This window comes from Gouania willdenowi, chromosome 6, assembly GCF_900634775.1.
Source record: "Gouania willdenowi chromosome 6, fGouWil2.1, whole genome shotgun sequence".
Taxonomy (NCBI): domain Eukaryota; kingdom Metazoa; phylum Chordata; class Actinopteri; order Blenniiformes; family Gobiesocidae; genus Gouania; species Gouania willdenowi.
Window position 1 is genome coordinate 69,731,770 of NC_041049.1, and position 21,164 is coordinate 69,752,933.

A 21,164-nucleotide genomic window follows, 5' to 3' on the forward strand; every position below is an offset into this window, starting at 1 on the left:
ACTTTAGCTTCATCAGACCACTGGACATGTCTCAAAATGAAAAGACAAAATGAAATAATTTTTGGTAATTATTACTGACCTGAAACAGGAGAGGTTTAGTCTGATTTACCTTCAGACAGTGAGAAAAAAGTGGTATGTGTCTTTTTGCACAGTATATGTAAACTATATATATATATACAACACTTAACAAAGAAAACTTAATACTCTGACAAAACATATTTCTACTACTTCACACATTGTAACATTTTCTTTTTGAAAATAAATAGTTTCATTCATTTTTATTTCCTTATCAACATGATTCAAACAACTGACATCTCCGTTTTATTTTTAATCTTTTGGTAAAATAAACATTAATTTATCTTTTTTTAGGCTGTATTTTCTGGTCTGTAGTGAGAAGTGCTTTTGATGTAGTACTGTAAAGTAAAATGTAGATGGCAGCAACGTTCAGAAAATGCTGATCTAACGTTTTAGATTGAAAGAACGAAAAAGACTTGAAGTGACGAATTACATAGATTTATACACTATAGATAAGCATGTCCTAAAGTATTACAGTTTTAAGTGATTGTTATACTTTTTTAATCCAATAATTGCTATGTATTACCTATATTTTTACTGAGCACATTGAAGACACATGGAACTGTTTTCTATGTTTGCAGAAACTGGTGTCGTTGGCGGGTGCAGCTGATCTATGTACATATGTCTATACCGTAGTCACCGTATTGTTTTGATGAGGAAAATAATTTGGACAGCTGCTGCATTCACGGATTTCCTAAGATAAGGTAAAATCCCACCGCACTGAATCTAATATGTCCAGAATGTTGTTCAACATAGCGTTAAGATGACGTAACAGACAGTGAAAATGAACGCTATGTCGCTTTTTGGAAGCTAACCGAGTGCTAACAGTGTTGATGTCACAGCTAGCTGTTAGCATTCAAATTAGCTTTGCCTGTTCTCTACAGTCAACGGTGCTTCTTTTAACCACAGGTTACAGACATTTTCTGTTCATAGGGTAAATAATTTACTGCTATTTTTAGTGGATTTCGTTGCCAAGTCTGTTATTTAAATAAATTGCAATTTGTTGTTTGTATCTTCATCTTAAAGACTTTATTTTTTGTATATGAGTTCCATTATTTTCCAAAGCGTTGACCCGGGTACACACGGAAGCGTATTGCATTCACTGAAGAAGAAAAAAAGTTTGTTTTTTTCTTAATTGATGAGATAAAAAATAATTACATTTAAAAAAAAATGTTCACTTTAATTTTATGAGAAAATTTTTTCTGTTTTTCTGAGTTGTTGAGATAAAATAAGTAAATAAAAAATATTGCCCCCTTTTTATTTTCAAAGGAAATATTTATCTGAGTTGAATTATATATAATTAAATAAAAAATTGGCCTTAATTTTTTGTTTTTATAGGAAATATTTTTCAACATGGTTTTTGAGTTGTTGAGAAGTTTTTATAGGACATTTATTTCAGTTTTTCTGCAATTAATTGATGAGATCATTTTACAAGGGGAAACACTGAAAAATATTTCCTATAAAAACTTATCTCATCAACTCAGGAAAACTGAAAAAAAAATGTCATATAGCACGAGTGTTTGTTCGTACAAGTGTTTGTGTGTATGTGCACGATTGTTTATGTGTACGCGCATCAGTATTTGTGTTTGTGCGTGCACGCATAAGTTTTTGCGTGTGTGCAAGAATGTTTGTATGTGCCGCCCACAAGTGTTTGTGTGTGCAGTGCACGCGCGGCACGAGTGTTTGTGTGTGTGTGTGTGCTAGGGCTGCTCAATTAATCGAAATTCGATTACGATTTCAATTATTACGCCCAACGATTACAAAAATAACATAATCTAGAAAAAATGTTACTGAAATATATCTATACATATCTTTATGTTGTTTTTTACATAGGTTTTATTCGCTAAATAAAGCAAACCCACTATTTCGGACATCTACAAATAATAAAGCTTGGCACATACATGTTATTAATACTAACTTTGAGTTGTTTAATCCATGCACATTGGAAGCTCCTCCCCTCTGCCCCGCCCTTCTCAAAGCCAAAGATAGCCTGCAGGCTAACACGAGGAAAGTTGTTTCTCTGAAACATGGCAGGAGAAACGCAACAAAAACGCTGGTAAACAAGTGTCAAGTCAAATTCTCTGATAAGGGAACACTTTGGGTTTGATGATGAAGACCTAAAGCAAAGACTCATCACGTGCAACAAGTGTTTTGTTTTGTTCAAAAGTGAACAAACTTGATTTTAGTATTTGAATGATTTTATTTATGTTTAAAAAAAACAAATGAAATTGTGTTCAGAACCAAAGAATGTTTGACCAGAGAGACGAGCTCTGATGTAAATTGTCTGTGTTCAAAATAGGGGACGGGACTCGGATAAACAAACTGCTTCTCTCGTCTCCTTTTTCGGCATGTACAAAAAAAAAAAAGAGAGAAAAAGAAAACTTCTGTCAATGCAACCATGTCGGAAATAAACTGAATAAATAAATAAGTGTAAATATTACTGCTGATCAGGTTGATTTAATTGTGGCAACCAAAATTATGGAGATAGATTTGTGTCTTTATTATTCAATCAAGAAAACATTTTCAATAAAAAAAAAATAAAAATCACTTCAATTAATAAAAAAGTTATTTTCAATCAAAGGGAAAAAAATATTTGAGACCCAAATAATTGCATTTAAAAATTGTTTCTTTTTTGACACAAATGTACTACCCATAAAATGACCCAAAGACAAAAAACATGACTTCAATCAAAGAGAAAAAAGTATTCAAATGCAATTGTTTGGGTCTCAAATTCTTTTTTTTTTTTTTTTTTGCATTCGAACACCTTTTTTTTTTTTATTGAAAATATTTATTTTTGATTGAATAATAAAGACACAAATCTACCTCCATATACAATCATGAACACAATTCAAATTTGATTAATTGTGCAGCCCTAAGCTGACAGTGGGCACTACTAGTCAATTAGCTTAAAATGGATTGACTAATATATCCATATATTCTGACATTTTCATATTGCTGAGATAATGTAAAGTTTTTTTTTTATTATCAGAAAACAAAATTCTGTACAATCAGGCCATAAGATATCACATGTTTCCTCATGTTTTATTATCACAGGTCATGAGTTTAAGCAATACTAGAATATGGATGGTCAAGTGATTATATAATATAATAATAGAGTGGATTTGCATTGATTTGATTAGTGCAGTATGTGTTGTGGTCCAGCAGGGGGCACTTTAGCATAACCTTTGTCTTTTTAATGAGAACCTATGGAAAAGAGACCCCCCCACCCTTTGACTCATGAAACACATAGCGCCTATTTTTCACATTAGCATTCACTAAATACACTGTTTCTGTCACACGCATGGGTTCTATTCTAAAGAAGATGATGATACATGGGGATAGATGGATCATACGTCTAATGTTCATGGTCACAGTGCACTAATGCCTATCGCTGCACACTAACGGGGCACATGGGAGCCCCATTATCTGTCCATCACATGACTAAAACACAGAAAATCTGCAGATATTAGCTTTAAAATTAATTATTGATATCTGCCATTCCTTCCATATAATTAACAGATATATAATATCATTTAGCAATTGTTTTAAGTAGGAAAGGCTGCAAGTATCTTAATTGGTTTAAAATTAATTGTCAATAATAAATATGACACGTTTTATAGAATGTAAGTTAAAGTATTTTTCTTATTTTACTAGAGATGCACGACAGTAGATTTTTGGCCAATAGCCATTATCAATAACAATGTCTCCCCCCCACCCCCACTCCAGATCTAATTACAGAGATCATCCATTTTCTGTAATGGAATTAACAAAGATAGTTATTCTGCTGACTCGTTATATGGTTGGCCCGCTGGAAAACGCAGACAGAAGACCAAGCTTAAAGTGATGTAAGGCAAGACACATTTATTTATATAGTGCATTTCATGCACAAGGTAGTCCAGTGTGCTTTACATGATTAAAAAGTGCAACAAAAAACATGTAACAGTTAAAAAAAAAAAATCAATAAGAAGATTAAAATCAGCAGTAAAAACATTTAACATCTGTAATTGTATTGTATGCACTGTATGTATTGTGAAGCACTTTGTGACTCCTGTCTGTAAAAGGTGCTATATAAATAAATATTACTTACTTACTTACTTACTTACTTACTAATCTGGTCAAATGTAGGATATCGGCTAAAAAAATCTACCACCCAGTGTGTGTAACACATAATGGAGAAACTCTAGTTTAGGAGGAAATCATTATGATAAATGCAAGAAAAAACAAAATGAAAAAAAGGCAAATATCAGGAAGTCTATAATCGTAGAGCATCATCTAACTTTACCAAATCATCTTTAGGCTTTGAGCATCTAAGTTATGAAGCTCTTTATTATCAAGAAAGCAAAATCACCTCAGTTCTTCTGGGTCAAAAGTAGGGCTGCACGATTATGGCCAAATTGATAATCACGATTGTTTGGATCAATATTGTAATCACAATTACTCATCCTGTTAGGAAAAACATTTGTATTTTTATTGAACTACTTTTTAAACAAACAACATGTAAACAGTTTAGAATGCAAAAGAAGTTTTAAACAAGAATAATAATAAAAACTATAAAATTGACCCAAGATGAACCAAATTTACTATTGACTAACTGTATAATTAATACACTGTTACAGTCTCAGAGTGTAACGCCGTGAAAACAGTTGCAGTTTATAAGGAAAAGTTAAGAACATTAGGCTTAAACCTACACATTTTAAGCAAAAAAAAAACACCAGTCTGTCAACGTTTTCTTTTTTGAATGTATGCTGGGTTAATTAATTCATTTACTAACTAATACTTTTCTCATTCAACTCATGGGGGTGTGTTGATACGTGCAACATGAGCGCCCTCCCCCACCTCAGAAAAACCCTAAAACTCTCCACTTTTCTCCACTCAGCGTTCACTTCCATGTCAAGTTAAAGGAATATTATCATGTCAACTTGTTGCTGAGTCACACAGGTTGTTCGTGCCGACACACACAGGACAACAAGCTCACACAGCCACCAGAGCATGTCAACATGTTGCTTTTCCATGATAAAAATGAGTAAAAAAAATAAAAAGTTTAATGAAGCCTTAATCATGTGTTCGCCCCCTGGTGGTTGGCTGACTACTGCAGTTGAGAGAGTGCCTGGTTAGATATGCAGCAGAGCTCTCATTTTAAATGTCAAACTCACAGACCATCAGGTTAATTTAATTGTGGCGGACGAAATCGTAATCATGATTAAAATTTAAATAATTGTGCAGCTTTAGCCAAAAGTGCACGTTTGAGAAGCGGTAACACACAGCAAGGTTCAGCGTGGACAAACTCCTCACCTCACGTAAAACTGTTCAAATGTCATTATTTTTCATTGTATGATTCATTTCCTGCCTGTATGATTCATTGATTTACAAACGTTTTGTTGGCAGAAGGTGGAATCAAAAGTTAGGGATACCAGGTGAGGGAAATACTATTGTTATAAATATCCCTTTTTCCAAATTTTTGTCCATTTTTTTGTTGACATTTTTATACTATTTTTGTCGATTCTTTAACTATTTTTCACCACTTTTCATCCAAATAAGCTACCTTTTGCCCAATAATTAACACTTGTTTCTGTTTTTTCCTACATTTTGCCTCTTTTGGCTCCAAATGTTTGCCTTTTTTCACTATTGTTTGCCACATTTTGATCATTTAAGCTACCTTTTGCCATTACTTACCACCTGTTTCCTCTTTTTTTGCCCCTTTTGACTGCTTTTGGCCCATTACAGTCAATTTTCACTTTTTTCTTGCCACATTTCTGTCACTTTTTGGACCATTTTTTGCCATTTGTTACTATTTTTTTTGTCACTTTACTTACACTTACATTTTGACTTCAAAATTACTTGCAGCAATAACCCAACTCTAATAAGGGGATTAGAACTCATTGGACTGCATTGAAAAACAAGTTGACATTTGTAGTAAATGTATTTCTACTGGTAATTATGGGCCAAGAATTAAGCATGGCTTCCAACAATCCTGGGTATAAACACAGATCTGACCCATTGTTCTTCTAATAATGTACATTATAACTGACTTTGTATCTTCCTGTGCCCATCTGCGTCCAATTCATCGTAAATTATTGTTCCAATTCCACCTCTGTCTGTGTGTTATGTAGTTTTATCCTAGCCATTTTATTTAGGGCTCAGCTGTTTTTATAAATGCTGGACAGGGTGAGTGAAATTCTACCCTCACGAGCACTTATCAAACATTAGGTTTGAAAAGAATGCCGTGATTACTGCGATTGTTTGCAGTTGGGTAAATTTAACCAAATCCCAATGGTAAGAGCTTTTATGGCAGCCTGGTTTATTTCTCTACAACTGCTCTTGTAAACCTCATTATTTCCACTTCTCTTTAAATATCTCCATGTTCTGAAAGTTTGGACGTTATGATTGTAAACTTAGCTTCTAATCAGCAAAGCTTGTTGCTGTGCGGTTACTCTGCTACATAACAGCACCTGAGATTAGTTGGAGAGGTGTTTTTTTCATCCACTGACTCAGGAGTATTTGATTGCACTGATGCATTTTTCTATGGTGGAAACAGGACTTGATGACCCAGAGGGGGCTGGGAGGAGATTGGAGGGAAAGTTTAATGGTTGTTTCCTGGTCTGACAGAATCTACCAGGGACCAGAAAGCACAGAGGGAGTGAAGTTCATCCTGATCATGCAATGAAGCGCAAATTAGAGCTGCAACTAACCATTTTTTTTGGTCATATTAATCGGTCAATAAATTAATCGATGAATCAGATTTCTTTCAAAACACAGATTATCTATAAAGCACATTTAAACCCTGCTTAAGCTGATTAAACTGAAATACAAGTTTCTGTCACACACAAATGCACAAACACACAATCACTCGTGCGCCCACTCACAAACACTCTTGCACACACACACACAAACACTCGTGGTGAGCGGGCACACAAAAACACTACGAGTGCACTCGTAGTGCACGCGTCACACACAAACATTTGTTGCACGTGCACACACACAAACACTCGTGCACGCAGACACACAAACACTCGTACACGCACACACAAACACTCGTGGTGCGCGGACTTTAAATGTAAATATTGCCGACGATCAGGTTAATATAATCGTGCCAACCAAATTCGTGATATGATTAAAATTTGATTTATGCAGCCCTAATTGATATGAGCTCTTACAGCAGTGATGGGCAACTCTATCATAGCGGGGGCCACAAACATGTGTATCTGATTTGCTTTGAGGGATGCAAGGACCACATGTGGCCCCCGGGCCACCAGTTGCCCATGTCTGTCTTACAGCATTTCTGTGCATTTGCAGGGAGAATGGAAGAGCAGACGGGCTCTCCTGCTACCAACACCGACAACAACAACCAGAGAAATGGAGACGAGGTTCGATGTCCAACAACATATCTCAATATTCTTCCTTCTAAAACTCCACTTTTTACATCCCACCAATGTGTCAAACTCCTGGTGTTTGTACAGAAACCCAGACGTGGCAACTGGACCAAGGGGAGGAAGAGGAAGAAGGCGATGAAGGACAGCAATGCCCCCAAAGCCCCCCTTACAGGTTACGTCCGATTCATGAACGATAGACGGGAGCAGCTTCGAGCGGAGCGGCCCGACGTGCCCTTTCCTGAGATCACCAGAATGCTGGGCAATGAGTGGAGCAAGCTGCCCCCAGAGGAGAAACAGGTAGGTGGGAGGTGGGGTCTAACCTCAAAAACAGCTTCCAAATAAACACCTAATGGTAAAATAAGGATGCTTTCACAACGGTTTAGTCATGGATTTCGTTCGAATAGTTGGAGGACAGGTAATAATTTCCTCATCTTGGTTTGGCTTGGATTGCATTCAGAACACAACTTCTGATCCGCTCCAAACAGCCTCTGGTGCAGTTGCATGAGCTGACCACTTTACTGGAGTAGAGGCTTCTCTGAAGAAGTAGCTCTCAACAATGGGTCAAAGCGAGCGCTTAAGAGTGCGCAGAACCTTTTGCCTCCTCTGTTTTGTTGTTTCTCAACATTCAACGATGGCGCAGCAACAAGTTGCCGTGCTTTTGTGATTTTTAAAACCCTGTTTTGCGCCATCGCCCGCTCTCCTGTCACACAATATGTCATGCACTCTACGTCATCACCGATATGTCCTGTGTTTGATCCGTTCGGAGAGCGGTTGTGTTCACACCGCTCTTAATCACTCTAGACTCTGATTGGAAATGCTCTAACACCAACAGAAACAATCTCTCTAGGATTCACCTGTTTGATCCGCTCTAGACTTTGTTTGCGTGTTCATACCACCCAAACGAGGAGGACTATCAGACCAAACTAATCCTAGAGCGTTTTAATGCGGCCAGACACTGTGTGATTTTTTTTCAATTGTACTCGGTTCCAGCTCAAATTGTGAGACTCAATTGCCGAGTCTGAACGATTGCAGCTCATGATTTACAGTATGTTCTCACACTATATGGCTATCTGACCAGACTGCTCACACCGTACGCCCAAAGATGAAGCGTCACCATTAAAATGGAAGAAAAAGACGAATAGACGCTTGCAATGCTAAGCAAAAAGAAACGCGCTGCCTTGGCAATTTGTGCCATTCTCTGCCCAGAACCTTCAAAGAAGAAAAGGCGGTGACGTGTGTTCAGTCAAGCGCAGTGAGAGAGTTTGAGGTAAGCCGGTCCGTGGCACTGCTTCAGCAGTGATACCCTCATGAGGGGCGACCAGGATTTCGATCATACGATTGCTGATCGGGAACTGGTTGTGAGGTGTTAATGCTTCTCGTAAAAGGCAAAAAGGAAAAATCGGCTTAAAATGGGCCAAAAATTGTACAGTGTATGTCCAGCTTTAACCCCTTTAGGATCTGTCTGTGTGAAGTTAAAACCTCAGATTGTTGCTCATTCATCATTGATGCCCCTCAGGAGGTAACAGTTACAGGATGGAACATCATTTATGCAACATTGCCAAATATCTGCCTCTGAAAACAGCAGACATTCGTATAAAAAAATTAAATAAAATTCCTAGTTCATAAAAGCACGAGGAACAAAAGCGTTCCCATTCAGTGCAGCGTTAACATGTTTCTAAACACACTGAGCTGCCAATATTTGACAACTTTTCAGTTTGTTTCCTACATCACCAGTTCTCATAACAGACAACAGATTAAAAAGCTGTTTGTTGGAGACGGCGTCACAATCACATGTAGGCAGACATTACAAGGACAAAGCGAGTTTTTTATGATTTACAGGCTCACATGCTTTTAAACATGATACAGAGACAAGATTATGAAGTCTTAAGGGTCAGAATTCATGGCGCTGGGGCCAAATCCGGCCCTTTGGAGCATCTACTTCGGTCCGCAGGAGAAAGTAAAAATGACAGAGAAAACGTGAATAATGGTGTAAATGAAACTCAACAATATTTGCAGGTGCTCACAGTTTTCCTGGTGCGTATATCACATGATTCCAGTTATTTTTAATGTTAAATATGTGGAAAAAACTAAATTCTTACAAAATCCTTCAATTTTCCTCAAATTATTCCCTTAATTAAATAGAAATTGGTCACACAAAATGTAAAGTGAAAACCCTGTTGAGACTGATATCTGTCAATTATTGCTTGGATATTGTTGGTTTCTTACTTCTTCTTTGGTATTTAATGTATACATAGAAATGCAAACTATGGCTCAACAATATTGAAATTACTTGTTTTCTTGCACAAAATCTGTGGCCCACTTGAGATCAAACTGCTCCGTATTTGGCCCCTGAACTAGAATGAGTTTGACGCCCCTGATGCTGTGAGTAAAACAGTTTTGCTGCTTATGAATGTCCAGGTTAAAATAGACACTTTGCTGTGATGTTTCATAGTGTCGTCGGCTTTCAAAAACTTACAGAGCATCAAAACTATAAATAGAAGTCTAAGTTCAGAATTAAAAGATGGAATGTGATGGCTAAATGGTGTAAAGGCTCACAAGTGTCTATTAACTCTCAATGGGAAACAGAATTACACCCACTGAGTCTTTATTTGTATTCATTTTTACTAAGTATTAATTGGTGTCATAACATCTGTGTTAGTAGATGTTTTTTCTCTCTTAATGTGACCATTGTCTCTCAACGATGCAGAGGTACCTGGATGAGGCGGAGCGTGACAAAGAGCGCTACATGCGAGAGCTGGAGAAGTACCAGAAAACAGAAGCATACAAACACTTCACCAGAAAGGTTCAGGAGAAACAGAAAGGAAAGAGGCACAGGGGAGGTGAGGAGAAGCTCATCATCATTTAGAAGTGCCATGATCATTAAATCTGTCCCTTTATAACAGAACCATTAGCTGCAGGGTTGGGATCAATTACATTTTTCAGTTAAAATTACGTTTTCAATTACCCATGTTCAATTACAATTCAATCGCGATTAAAGTTACCAACAATTTTTGGAATTACAATGAAATTACAATTGTTTTTTATCCTCAGAAAGTCAATTACAAATACCGTACATTCTCAATTATTAAGTTCAATTACAATTAATCACAATTACAGAGTCTGAAATAAATAACATAATAAAAATTAACCTTCCTCTTGTGTTAGCTTTCTGTTAGCATCTCTTATAATAACAGGTTCTAAATCAGCTGTAAAATACACTAAAAACAAATATCTATCACCTAATTTATTTCATATCTATTGGTTACCTTGTTCGACTTCATAATTAATGAAAATATAGATTTTAATGTTTTTGGTGTGGGCGTCTAAGCCCTGTTTGTGTCACTATCCCCCTAGATTTCATTTTTTTTAAATGGTAAAATGTGGAAAAGCTTGATATGAAACATATTTTAATAATCGTTAACTACATATGTGTAGAACTGTACATAGAAGTGTAACATGGTTCCCCAGTTTTGTATTAGATTATATTTGACAATTTTGAGAGAATTTTCAGGGCAATTACAAAGTGAATTATCTAAACTCAATTACAATTTCATTACATTTACAAGAGCAACAGATTTTTAAACTTACAATTATAATTATTATAATTATAATCAATATAATTATAATTATTATAATTATAATTGTGCACCCAATGAGAGCCGGAGATTGGCACCGACAGACCCCCGCGACCCTGATAAATGGGAATAAGTGGGTCTGAAAATGGATAGATGGATAATTATAATTGTGATTAATTATCAATTACGCAATTACAATTATAATTGAACCCAACCCTGATTAGCTGATTAGCATATTTTCAACTGCTAGTTTAGCACTTCCTGTTTCATTTGCTTCAAAGTGGGAGGGATGTCATTGGATATTAATGTGTGTTCCACCTTATTTCACTTGATTTATCTTAGTAGAGAAAATCTAAATCCACATTATTTTTTTCTTTTTTTCCTCACCAGATGTTGGACATCAGGTGACCAATCAGGCTCTTCACGAGGTCAGTTCCTGTTTCCTGTCCCAACACAGTCGCGCGTTAAGAAGTGGTTTTTAAGTTCAATTACTGTTTTTTTTCTGGGGAAAGAGTGCATTGCTATATTAGCCACTTTCAAAGAGATTTACAATATTCCATAAATAAACCACCCCCTCACATAGGCTGCACTCTATTGGCTGATGAGGTTGCCCTTCAAACCACTCGGCCAATCAGAATGTACAGGTAGGCGGGCTGCTACTCCTATTTAGATTAAGAGAGATTCAGTTGTATTCTGATGAGTTTCTATCTGCACATCTTTCACTGGACTAATGTGGCTGCATCCTCAACTTTACGGCAGTAAATACAGTATATTTACCATAAAAAAATACCTTTAAAAAAACAGTATTGAAACGGATCATTGATTCAAGTTGTTCAAAAGCAAGAAACTGAACTAAATATATTAAAAAAAAAAAAAAAGTTTGTTCCAAGTTAAAGCTAGACACAGTGGAAGCCTCAATAAATCAAAGATCATTTACTTGGAAAAAAGACGTAAAAGGTTAAAATTGCTGCTGGAAAGTTAGTTTTCATCTCCAATGTTTATTGACATTCTTAGAAAAGTTTTGCACATTGCATTGTGGGATGTGGAGTCCTGGAGAGGGATGCATAGAAGTGTTTTACTGAAGAAACACTAGAAATCACAGTAGGAATAAAGGAAAAACACTTATGCATCTGTTTATAAGACTTCACATCCCACAATGCAATGCACTAAGCATTTTCAACAATGACATTAAGAATGTTTACAGTGGAGATCAAAACAGACTTAACATTTTATGTCTTTTTTCCAAGCAAATCATTTGTGTATGAAATAGTTTTGTTTCCAACAGCTTTAATATGTTTGTATGAAGAAAAACGTATTGTGATATCTCCAACATTAAACACAGTCATTTATTGTCAGAAAATGACCAAAAGGAAGAGTAAAATAAAAGCCACTAAACAAGCTTCTGTTTCAAATGTTTGACATGAACTGAGGAGGAGCTCAAAGTAGAGCTGTTACTCCTCTGTACTTGGAGGAGTCCTTGTTGGTGTTACAGGGAGTGTGAGGCTCAAACTGGCACAGACTCAAAGAGAAAGGAAAGAAGGTCGTTGATAGTATTTGTGTGAAGAAGCTCAATCAGAAACAGAAAGCTTAGAACTAAAAATATATATTTTTGGTCTCTGACCCTTTGAAGAACCATGAAATCAGGATGGTCTGCTCTCAGATTTAAGCTACCAAATATATGGCATCAAGTGTATGTAGTGTAATAATTAGTGAGGATGTAGGAGACGTCCTCTCTATTGTTATCAGTGTTTTTTTCTTCCGTCACAGAATTTTTGTGTTTCTACTCCTTCAGCGTTTGACAATAAGAAATCAAAATGTGTCAAAACTTCAGTACAGGGGTGCTTGTACTTTTGTGATTTGTAACTGTAACTGTTATCAATTTTTGTTTTTAAATGTTTTGTTGAAAAATTTTCCCATTCATTTTGATGGGAATGTTTTAGGATTTGTGATGCTAGGCTAATGATGATGCCAGGTTAATGACAATGTCACGTTAATGCTAGCTCATGCTAGCATTAGGTCAATGCTAATGCTAGGCTAATGTTAATATTAGCTAATGCTAGCTAGTACTAGCTAATTATAATGTTAGGTTAATGTTAAGATTATCTAATGCTAATGCTAGCTAGTTGATGTTAATATTAATTCTAAATCTAGGCTAGGCTAATGTTAATGTTAGGCAAATGTAAGTTATTGCTATTGCTACATTAATGATAATGCTAGGTTAATGCTAGCTAATGCTAATATTAGGTTAATGTTAATGCTAATATCAGTTAGTGCTAGCCAATTTTAATACTAGCAAAAATAAATGTTAATGCTAATTCTAGGTAAAGATCATGCTCAGGTTATTTAATGCTAATGTTTGCTAGATAATGTTAATGTTAATGCTAACCCTAGGTTAGGCTAATGATAATGCCAGGCAAATGCTAGCTAATGCCATTGCTAGGTTATTGCTAGGTTAATGCTAGCTAATGCTATTATTAGGTTAATGCTAATATTAGTTAATGCTAGCTAGTGTTAGCTAATTCTAATGCTAGAAAATGTAAATGGTAATGCTAGGTTAATGCTAATACTAGTTAAAGTTAATGCTAAGGCTGTCTAATGCTAGCTAGCTAATGTTAATGCTAAGCTAAGTCTAGTACAGACTTTGTGCTTCCTGCAATAATAAAACAGTTTACTCTGCAAGTCTTTATGCAGACTTGGTTTGTATGAACACTAGGATTCTGCATCTGAGACACAATGAAGGGTGAAGCGTTGTCAAAGCGAAGGAACTGAAAGCTTGGTCGTGTGCTACATCGCCTTTGATGCTGCAAAGCGTCTGTGAAGAAATTGCTCTCGTCTCCTCATTTCTTAAACTGTTTTGCTGACTTTCTTTTGCTGCCAGGTCTGAAATTAATTACTTCTCTGTTTGGTTGCGTTGCCAAATGTACAACTAATTTAGTTTGAATCCTATTCTCCTTCACTGTGTGTTCACAGAAAGATGCAGAAGGAAAGGACAGAACTGTGTTTGACATTCCCATCTTCACTGAGGAGTTTCTCAACCACAGCAAAGGTAAGAAGACATTTTTCAACCTAAATCTGTCTATTTCTCAAGTTTTTCTCCTATCGCGTCAGGAGAACTGTGCTTCAAAGTGCGCTACTGTCTTAAAATAGCTCCTCTTTCATCTGAACTGTTAGCGAATATAAAATTTATAACATGGCCGACCGCAATGACGCTTCCCCAGAGCTCCAGCCACAGCTGAGTTTTCCTCCTTTGCTGTTTTGGTTTGTTTTTTAACAGCTCGTGAAGCCGAGATGCGGCAGCTACGCAAGACCAACATGGAGTACGAGGAGCGTAACGCGGCGCTGCAGAAGCACGTGGAGAGCATGCGCGGCGCCGTGGAGCGACTGGAGGGCGACGTGATGCAGGAGAGGGGCCGCAACGGGCTCCTGCACCAGCACCTGGAGACCCTGCGGCAGGCGCTCACCTCCAGCTTCTCCTCTCTACCTCTACCAGGTCACACACACTCATCTCTCATAGGATTGACCCACATCTTAGTCAATAAAGTCTTATTTTACAGTTACACTTTAGTTTAATTCATTTAGTTTAACCCTCCGGGCAACTTCTGTTCCTTCTGCTTATTCAGAGTTTTAAACTCTCAATATCTCATTCAGTTTAAAGCCTAATTGTATGAACTTTGGACAGGAATTTTGTTTTATTGCCATGTTCATAATTCCATGATCATTTTTATTGCAACCTTTATAGAACAGAAGATCTAAAATGTATCGACACTCTTTGAGTTTGGGACCGATTTGGTCCCATTGCCTCCCATTATAACCACATATTTTGAATATACTGTTATCCTTACATATAAAAGTGGATTTCCAAAAAATACCTAATAAATCTAAGCCTCTACCTTCAAAATACAGGGAAAATATGTTTTAGACATGCATATTTTGTTTTTCTCTCTTTTAATGACAGAAAGGGCATAAAAGCATAAAATAAATACAGAAATATTTTGAAAACGTTATATCTATGGTTAGGTCTGGAGTTGTTGAAAATATCTGATGTGGGAAAAATATTTATATACTGTACAACATTTTTATGACAGGTCCCGTTTTAGTCGCTAAGCTCAAAGAGTGGAACTTTTTTTAAAGTAAAACAAACATAACAGATTACAGCTTTTTTTTTTTTTTTTTTTTTGTTTTTTAGTAAAACAAATTACATGTATTTTTTTTCCAAGGAAATGATATCAAAACTATATTTGTTTAATTGCTTTACTTTTTTTTTTTTTTTTTTAAATGAGCTACACCATGCTAAAAAATATCTTGGCATTATATGGTAATTAAATGTAAAGGAATGCAGAATCCTTAGATATCATATATACAGTGTGTATTTCATAGAAAGTACAATTGTTATTTTTGGGTCTCATACTAATCCCTGTACACACAAAGTTGCTCAATTATGCTGAAAAATCCACAAAAGGACACCAAAAATCCACATGACGACAATATAAATAGACAAACTTACACTAAAAACACACAAAACAACAAAAATAGTCCAAAATGACAGAGGAAAAAAATAGAAAAAATTAATTGTCACACAGACACAAAAATGACTCCAAAAACACACAAAACAAAAAGAATATTAACAAAAATGACTAGAACATACACACACAATGAAAACACAACAAAAGTAATCTCAAATATAAAGTTTTTCCCTGTATTAAAATCAGATTGTTTTTTTAATTCAAATACTGACGTAAATGTTAATGTTGTGGCCCTCGGATCAGATAGTCACATGGTTTGTGTCTCTTCCTGTGCTAAAGGTTGCTCATCTCAGGGATGCAGAATCATTGTGTCGCATATATACAGTGTGTCCTTCATAGAGAGCCCCCAAATTAAACACACAAAGTTGCTCCCAAAACAGACGTTGCAGAAAAATACACAAAAGGAAACAAAGAATCTACATCTACAACGACAAAAAAAAAGACAAAATTACACCAAAAACACACAAAATGACAACAAATTAGATTAAATTACACAAAAAACACAATAATCACAGAAAAAACAAACAAAAAATACAAAAATGACAGAAAAAACAAACAAAAAAATACAAAAATGACAAGAACATTTACACAATATAAACATAATCCAATGTTCTTTCCTGTAATAAAATCAAATTGGTTTGTATTCTAAATGGCAACATAAATGTTAATGTTCGAATCATACAGTCACATGTTTTGTGGCCCTTTCTGTGATAGAAGTTGCTCTTCTCTGCTGTACATCATGAAGTGATAAAAGCTTTAAATATCAGCGGCTGCTGCAATATAATCTCCGTTTGTGAAGCTGAGCTGAAAAATTGCTGCTACAGCAAAGTCGTCGTGTTTCTGTAGCTTTGAGCTCGAGGCTCTGCGGGCTTTGATCATCATCTGAGCTCCGACCTCTCACTGTTCTTTAAAAATAATTCATGTTCAGACGCCTGGGAATACTGTGTTCATTGCTGCGCTGTATTTAAACATAATCTCTGCTCCTACCTGATACTCAATCATACTCAGCTTTTCTGTTGCAATATTCTCACACAACTACAACAAACTCCCATCTCCCACTCTGCTAATGCAAAGGCTAATGTATCATTTATGGAATTATTTCATCTGTGGTTTACTATAAAAGATGATTGCATATTGAATGTAGATCTGGCTGTCACTGAGATCGCTGCTAGTTTTACTTTTGAAGAGAGCAATGACTTATAAACAGCAAAGCTGAATCAGAACCTGAGCCAATCATATTAAAGTAAAGCTTCTTTTTTTTTATCTTGTCTGCACATGCTGTCAAAGGTCAACACCACAGGAAGTGCAATCATTATGAGACAGCAATGCATGTTTTGTTATTGCAATAAAATACATTGATTTATTTAATTGCTTAATTGTGACCATCACCAGCCCTCCCTAAGGAAGGGTAAGAAATCTTTTATTATAGGGAGGATATAAAAAGGGAGAGCAGTGTTACACCTAAGTGGAGAGGGAGGGGGAGGGGAAAGGGAGCAGGGAGGAGAGACTCAAGGTAGGAAATAGAAAGGGTGGGGAGAATAGATTGTTTTACAGTGAGGGTGAGATGTGACGTTGTAGAATATATTGTGCTTATTATGTTGTGTAATCAAGCCAGTAAAGTGACCAGTATAGTGACAAGTGTGACGCTTAGCTATAATGGTGGTGGCTGTGGACAGGGGGAATGAGTGAGTGGTAGTACCTAAAGCAGGTATTTGGGATTAACGTGTCTAAAGTTAAGCCCAGTATGAGTTTTATCCCACATCCCAAGGCGTGCCAGTGCATCGTATACCAGTATATGTGCAAAAAACTGCTACCGCAAACCCAGGAACTGCCCTGGGCCTGCAGATTAAAGTAAAGCTTCTAATCCACTTTTTTTAGTCTCACAAAAGGACATCAAAAATACACTTAACAACATTAAAAATAGTCTAAATTACATCAAAGACAACAACAAACATTGCATTAAGTGACTCAACACGCACAAAACAACACAAATTCACAAAATTACTCCCAAAAAGAACATTGACAGAAATGACGGGAACATATACACAATGAAAACAAAAACACACAAAAGCCTGAATCTGAACCTGAACCAGTCATATTAAAATAAAGCTTCTAATCCAATTTTTTTTGTCTTGTGTAATGTTATAATCTCATCTCACTAATATCTGTCCTACTGTTTTAGTTTGTTTTAATAAAAATAAGTCCTGCAGACTGGAAAACTAAAGGTCTTTGAATGTTGCAGATTTATCAATACATGGATAATACATAATATTAAACTTGTGTGTGAGAAATTATACAGTTTTATCGACTCAACAAATATGATTGAACTTTTCAAACTAATTATTTGAATTTTTGCATATTTTCCTAGATTTCTCAAATTGATTTGATTTGCAATTTGGTTTTCTATTTGCTTAAAGATATTTTATTAACGGTAACAATTTTACTTGAATATGAAGAGATTCTCAAAGATCTAATGCTGTAAATAGTAAAAAATTAACTAACTCGTTGCAGTATTAAAAAATGTTCATGTTTACGGCGCTGCATTACACACAGTAGAATAAACATTATTATTATTGGTTTTATATTTTATTATTGATATCGAGCCATGGTTGTTATGGTTTGTATTTTTTTGTTTATATTCTGATTGAGTTGAAAAACCCAGAGTAAGTATGTATTTATGCCCAGAGTTAAAGTCAATTAACAGCATTGTTATTTTTCTAACCGCAATTTTTTGGTTTTTTTGTCCTTTCCAAAAAATATTGTATGGTTATTGCAGTGTTTCCCAACCTTTTCTGAGCCTCTTCTCACTGTTTAAGGAAGAGTTAAGGACCCTTAGGAGAGCTCCTCTTCTCTGCTTCATTGTCTACTCCCAAACCGCCGAGTTGGAACTGCTAAATGACGTAAAAAGCTGCTAAATGACGTAAAAAGCTGCTACATGATGTAAAAAGATGCTAAATGACGTAAAAAGATGCTAAATGATGTATAAAGCAGCTAAATGACGCAAAAAGCTGCTGAATGACTAAAAAAGCTGCTAAATGACGTAAAAAGATGCTAAATGACGTAAAAAGCAGCTAAATGACGTAAAAAGCTGCTAAATAACGTAAAAAGCTGCTAAATGACATAAAAAGTAGGGTGACATGTTGTTGTGTGTTGGTTGTCCCACAGGCAGTGGAGAAACTCCCACACTGGAAACCATCGACTCCTACATGAAAAAGCTCCACAGCCTCATCGTCAGTAACCCACAGGAAAACGAGAATCTCATCAACACTGTGAGAGACGTGGTGAACCGTTTGGACAGGTACGGGTTGCTTCTAGTGCACAGTGTGTCTCAGCTAGGGGTCAGTTACATTTTATAATTACAATTACGTCTTCAATTATCCATGTTCAATTACGATTACGTTGGCCAGCATTTTTCCCAATTACAATTACAATCAAAATTAAAATGATTATTTTTCCCCAGTAAGTCAGTTACAATTGTGTTCTAAATTACTGAAGTTCAATTACAATTAATCACAATTACTGAACCTTTAATAAATAACCTTATTAAATATAACCTTCCTCTTGTGTTAGCTTTCTGTTAGCATCCTCAGTTTGACCCATGCCCTAAATCAGCTGTAAAATACACTAAAAATATAATGAATCATCTCATTTGTTTCTCATCTATTGGTTACCTTATTAGACTTCCTAATCAATGAAAATATTGGTTTTAATATTTTATGTGTGGGCGTTTGGAGTCTTTTTTTCTGTCAGTATACCCCTAGATTTCAAATTATTTTAAAAGCAATAAAATGATCCTCAAGAGAACTAACAGGAGAACTTAATATAAAACCTATTTTATTAATTGTTTATTACATATGTGTAAGCCATAGAACTGTAACATGGTTCCCCATGTTTTGGTTTAATTATAATGTAAATGATCATTTTTATAGAATTTTCATTGCAATTACAAATTAAAAGTCAATTATATGAAGTCAATTACAATTCAGTTATGATTACAACAGCAATGTTTTTATTTTTTTTATTAGTAGGTTTACAATTATAATTACATCATAATTGTATTTCATTACCAATCAAGCAGTTAAAATTAGAATTGACCCCAACCCTGTCGTCTGTTGTCCTGTTCAGATAAATGGACCAGGTTCAGCCGATGTGATGGATTCCGACTTTAGGGCTTTCCCCCAGGCCACGCCTTCCTCCTCACAAGTCTTCTCACCGATATCGCATTTCAGCTGAATGGTAAACGTCTTTTCAACACCACGGTGATAAAAATAAAGATAATGTAGCGGCTCATATTGTTATTATTATTATTATTATTATTATTATTATTATGTTCATTTGTTCCTGTTTGGAAATAGCTGTAGTTTGTTTGATGAAGTGTTCATAGGAGTCTACGACGTGTTCATAGGGAGTCATGATATCTTCTGTTCTGTCTTTGCCATCGTCCACAGCAACACTTCCACACAGTATCTATCTGTTGTTTGTCGATTTGTATTTGCCATATCAAATATGTTGTTCTTTTTTTTGTAACGCCCTGTCGAAGAACACTAGCCTTGTTTTTCTTTTTGTAAATTAATGTTTTTCTGTGGTTTTAATAAATGTATTCACAACATGTGAGCACAGTATTTAATTCACTGGCTTTATAGATTAGTTGAAGGTAAATGGTGACCGTGTTAATGTTTTTTCTTCCACTAAACACTGTCATTTTTATGTTTACTACAGAAAACTACTTAACAGCATGATGATACCACCACTGTGCATCAATTTAGGAAGTGTGAAGCCTGGTTTATGCTTGACAGGTGCTGTCGCGTCGCCTGGTCGTGCACCTCCAGGATCTTAAAACTCGTCACGTGCGGTCCTCAGCCATTTTGGTGATTCATTGCAGATTCCTGAGGTGCAGTTTTAAAAGCACAGGATACTTTTAGGGGCACTCAAAACACATCCAAAGAACTCCTAAATAGTGGTTGTGTATTCTGTTTGTAACATGATGCGTGTTTCTTTCATTGCTTATTTTATTTACTTGCTTGTTTCTTAGTTTTGTAGTTGTGTGCTGTGCCATTTGTATTTTATTAAAAAAAACCCTCTCCTAATCACTGTGTCCTGCCAGGGCACAATATCTTGCAGTGTCGTCAAATAAGATTTCAGGGCATGCCTCAGTAGCCCAGGTGCATTTCTTCATCGACACCCCACATCGGTCTCACGAGCTGGTCGTGTTCTTCATGCAGATGCCTCGTTGCATGTAACGGGCACACAGACCATCTTCTTGTATGACGGGGCTTTTGTCTTGTCATTAATCATAATCATAGCAGTTCCTGCTCCCTCCTACGTGCTTGACTTGCTGCCACAATTATTGTTGTTTGTTTACTTCTGTTGTTACTTTTCTTCTTCAGTGCAGAGCCGTACTGCTGCTACTTCCTGTAGAATTTTCTCTACCGCCCCCTGTCTTGGCTGCGGGTATTGCAACGGCGAATGCTGCGAGTAAAACACATCCTTTGGAGTGCGCGCGCGATCCACGAACGGAGCCAGGCGAAAGTATAACGAGCCCTTACCTTAATCTTCATCAACAAGGCCTTTTCAAAACCAAATATTAATTTTAAAGCAGTTCCATTTAAAACTACTTTAAT

The 21,164-nt window shown here is 36.0% G+C and overlaps 1 protein-coding gene across 1 annotated transcript; it reads left to right on the forward strand.

The window, feature by feature from the left end:
• Nucleotides 1-514: 514 nt before the first annotated feature.
• Nucleotides 515-20,157, forward strand: hmg20a (high mobility group 20A). Its single transcript, XM_028451411.1, has 9 exons — nt 515-779; nt 7,369-7,439; nt 7,533-7,742; nt 10,153-10,285; nt 11,411-11,448; nt 13,991-14,066; nt 14,295-14,510; nt 18,709-18,841; nt 19,669-20,157. The coding sequence occupies exons 2-9, from the start codon at nt 7,374-7,376 to the stop codon at nt 19,670-19,672; spliced, it is 876 nt and encodes a 291-aa protein (XP_028307212.1). The 5' UTR covers nt 515-779; nt 7,369-7,373; the 3' UTR covers nt 19,673-20,157.
• Nucleotides 20,158-21,164: the final 1,007 nt, after the last annotated feature.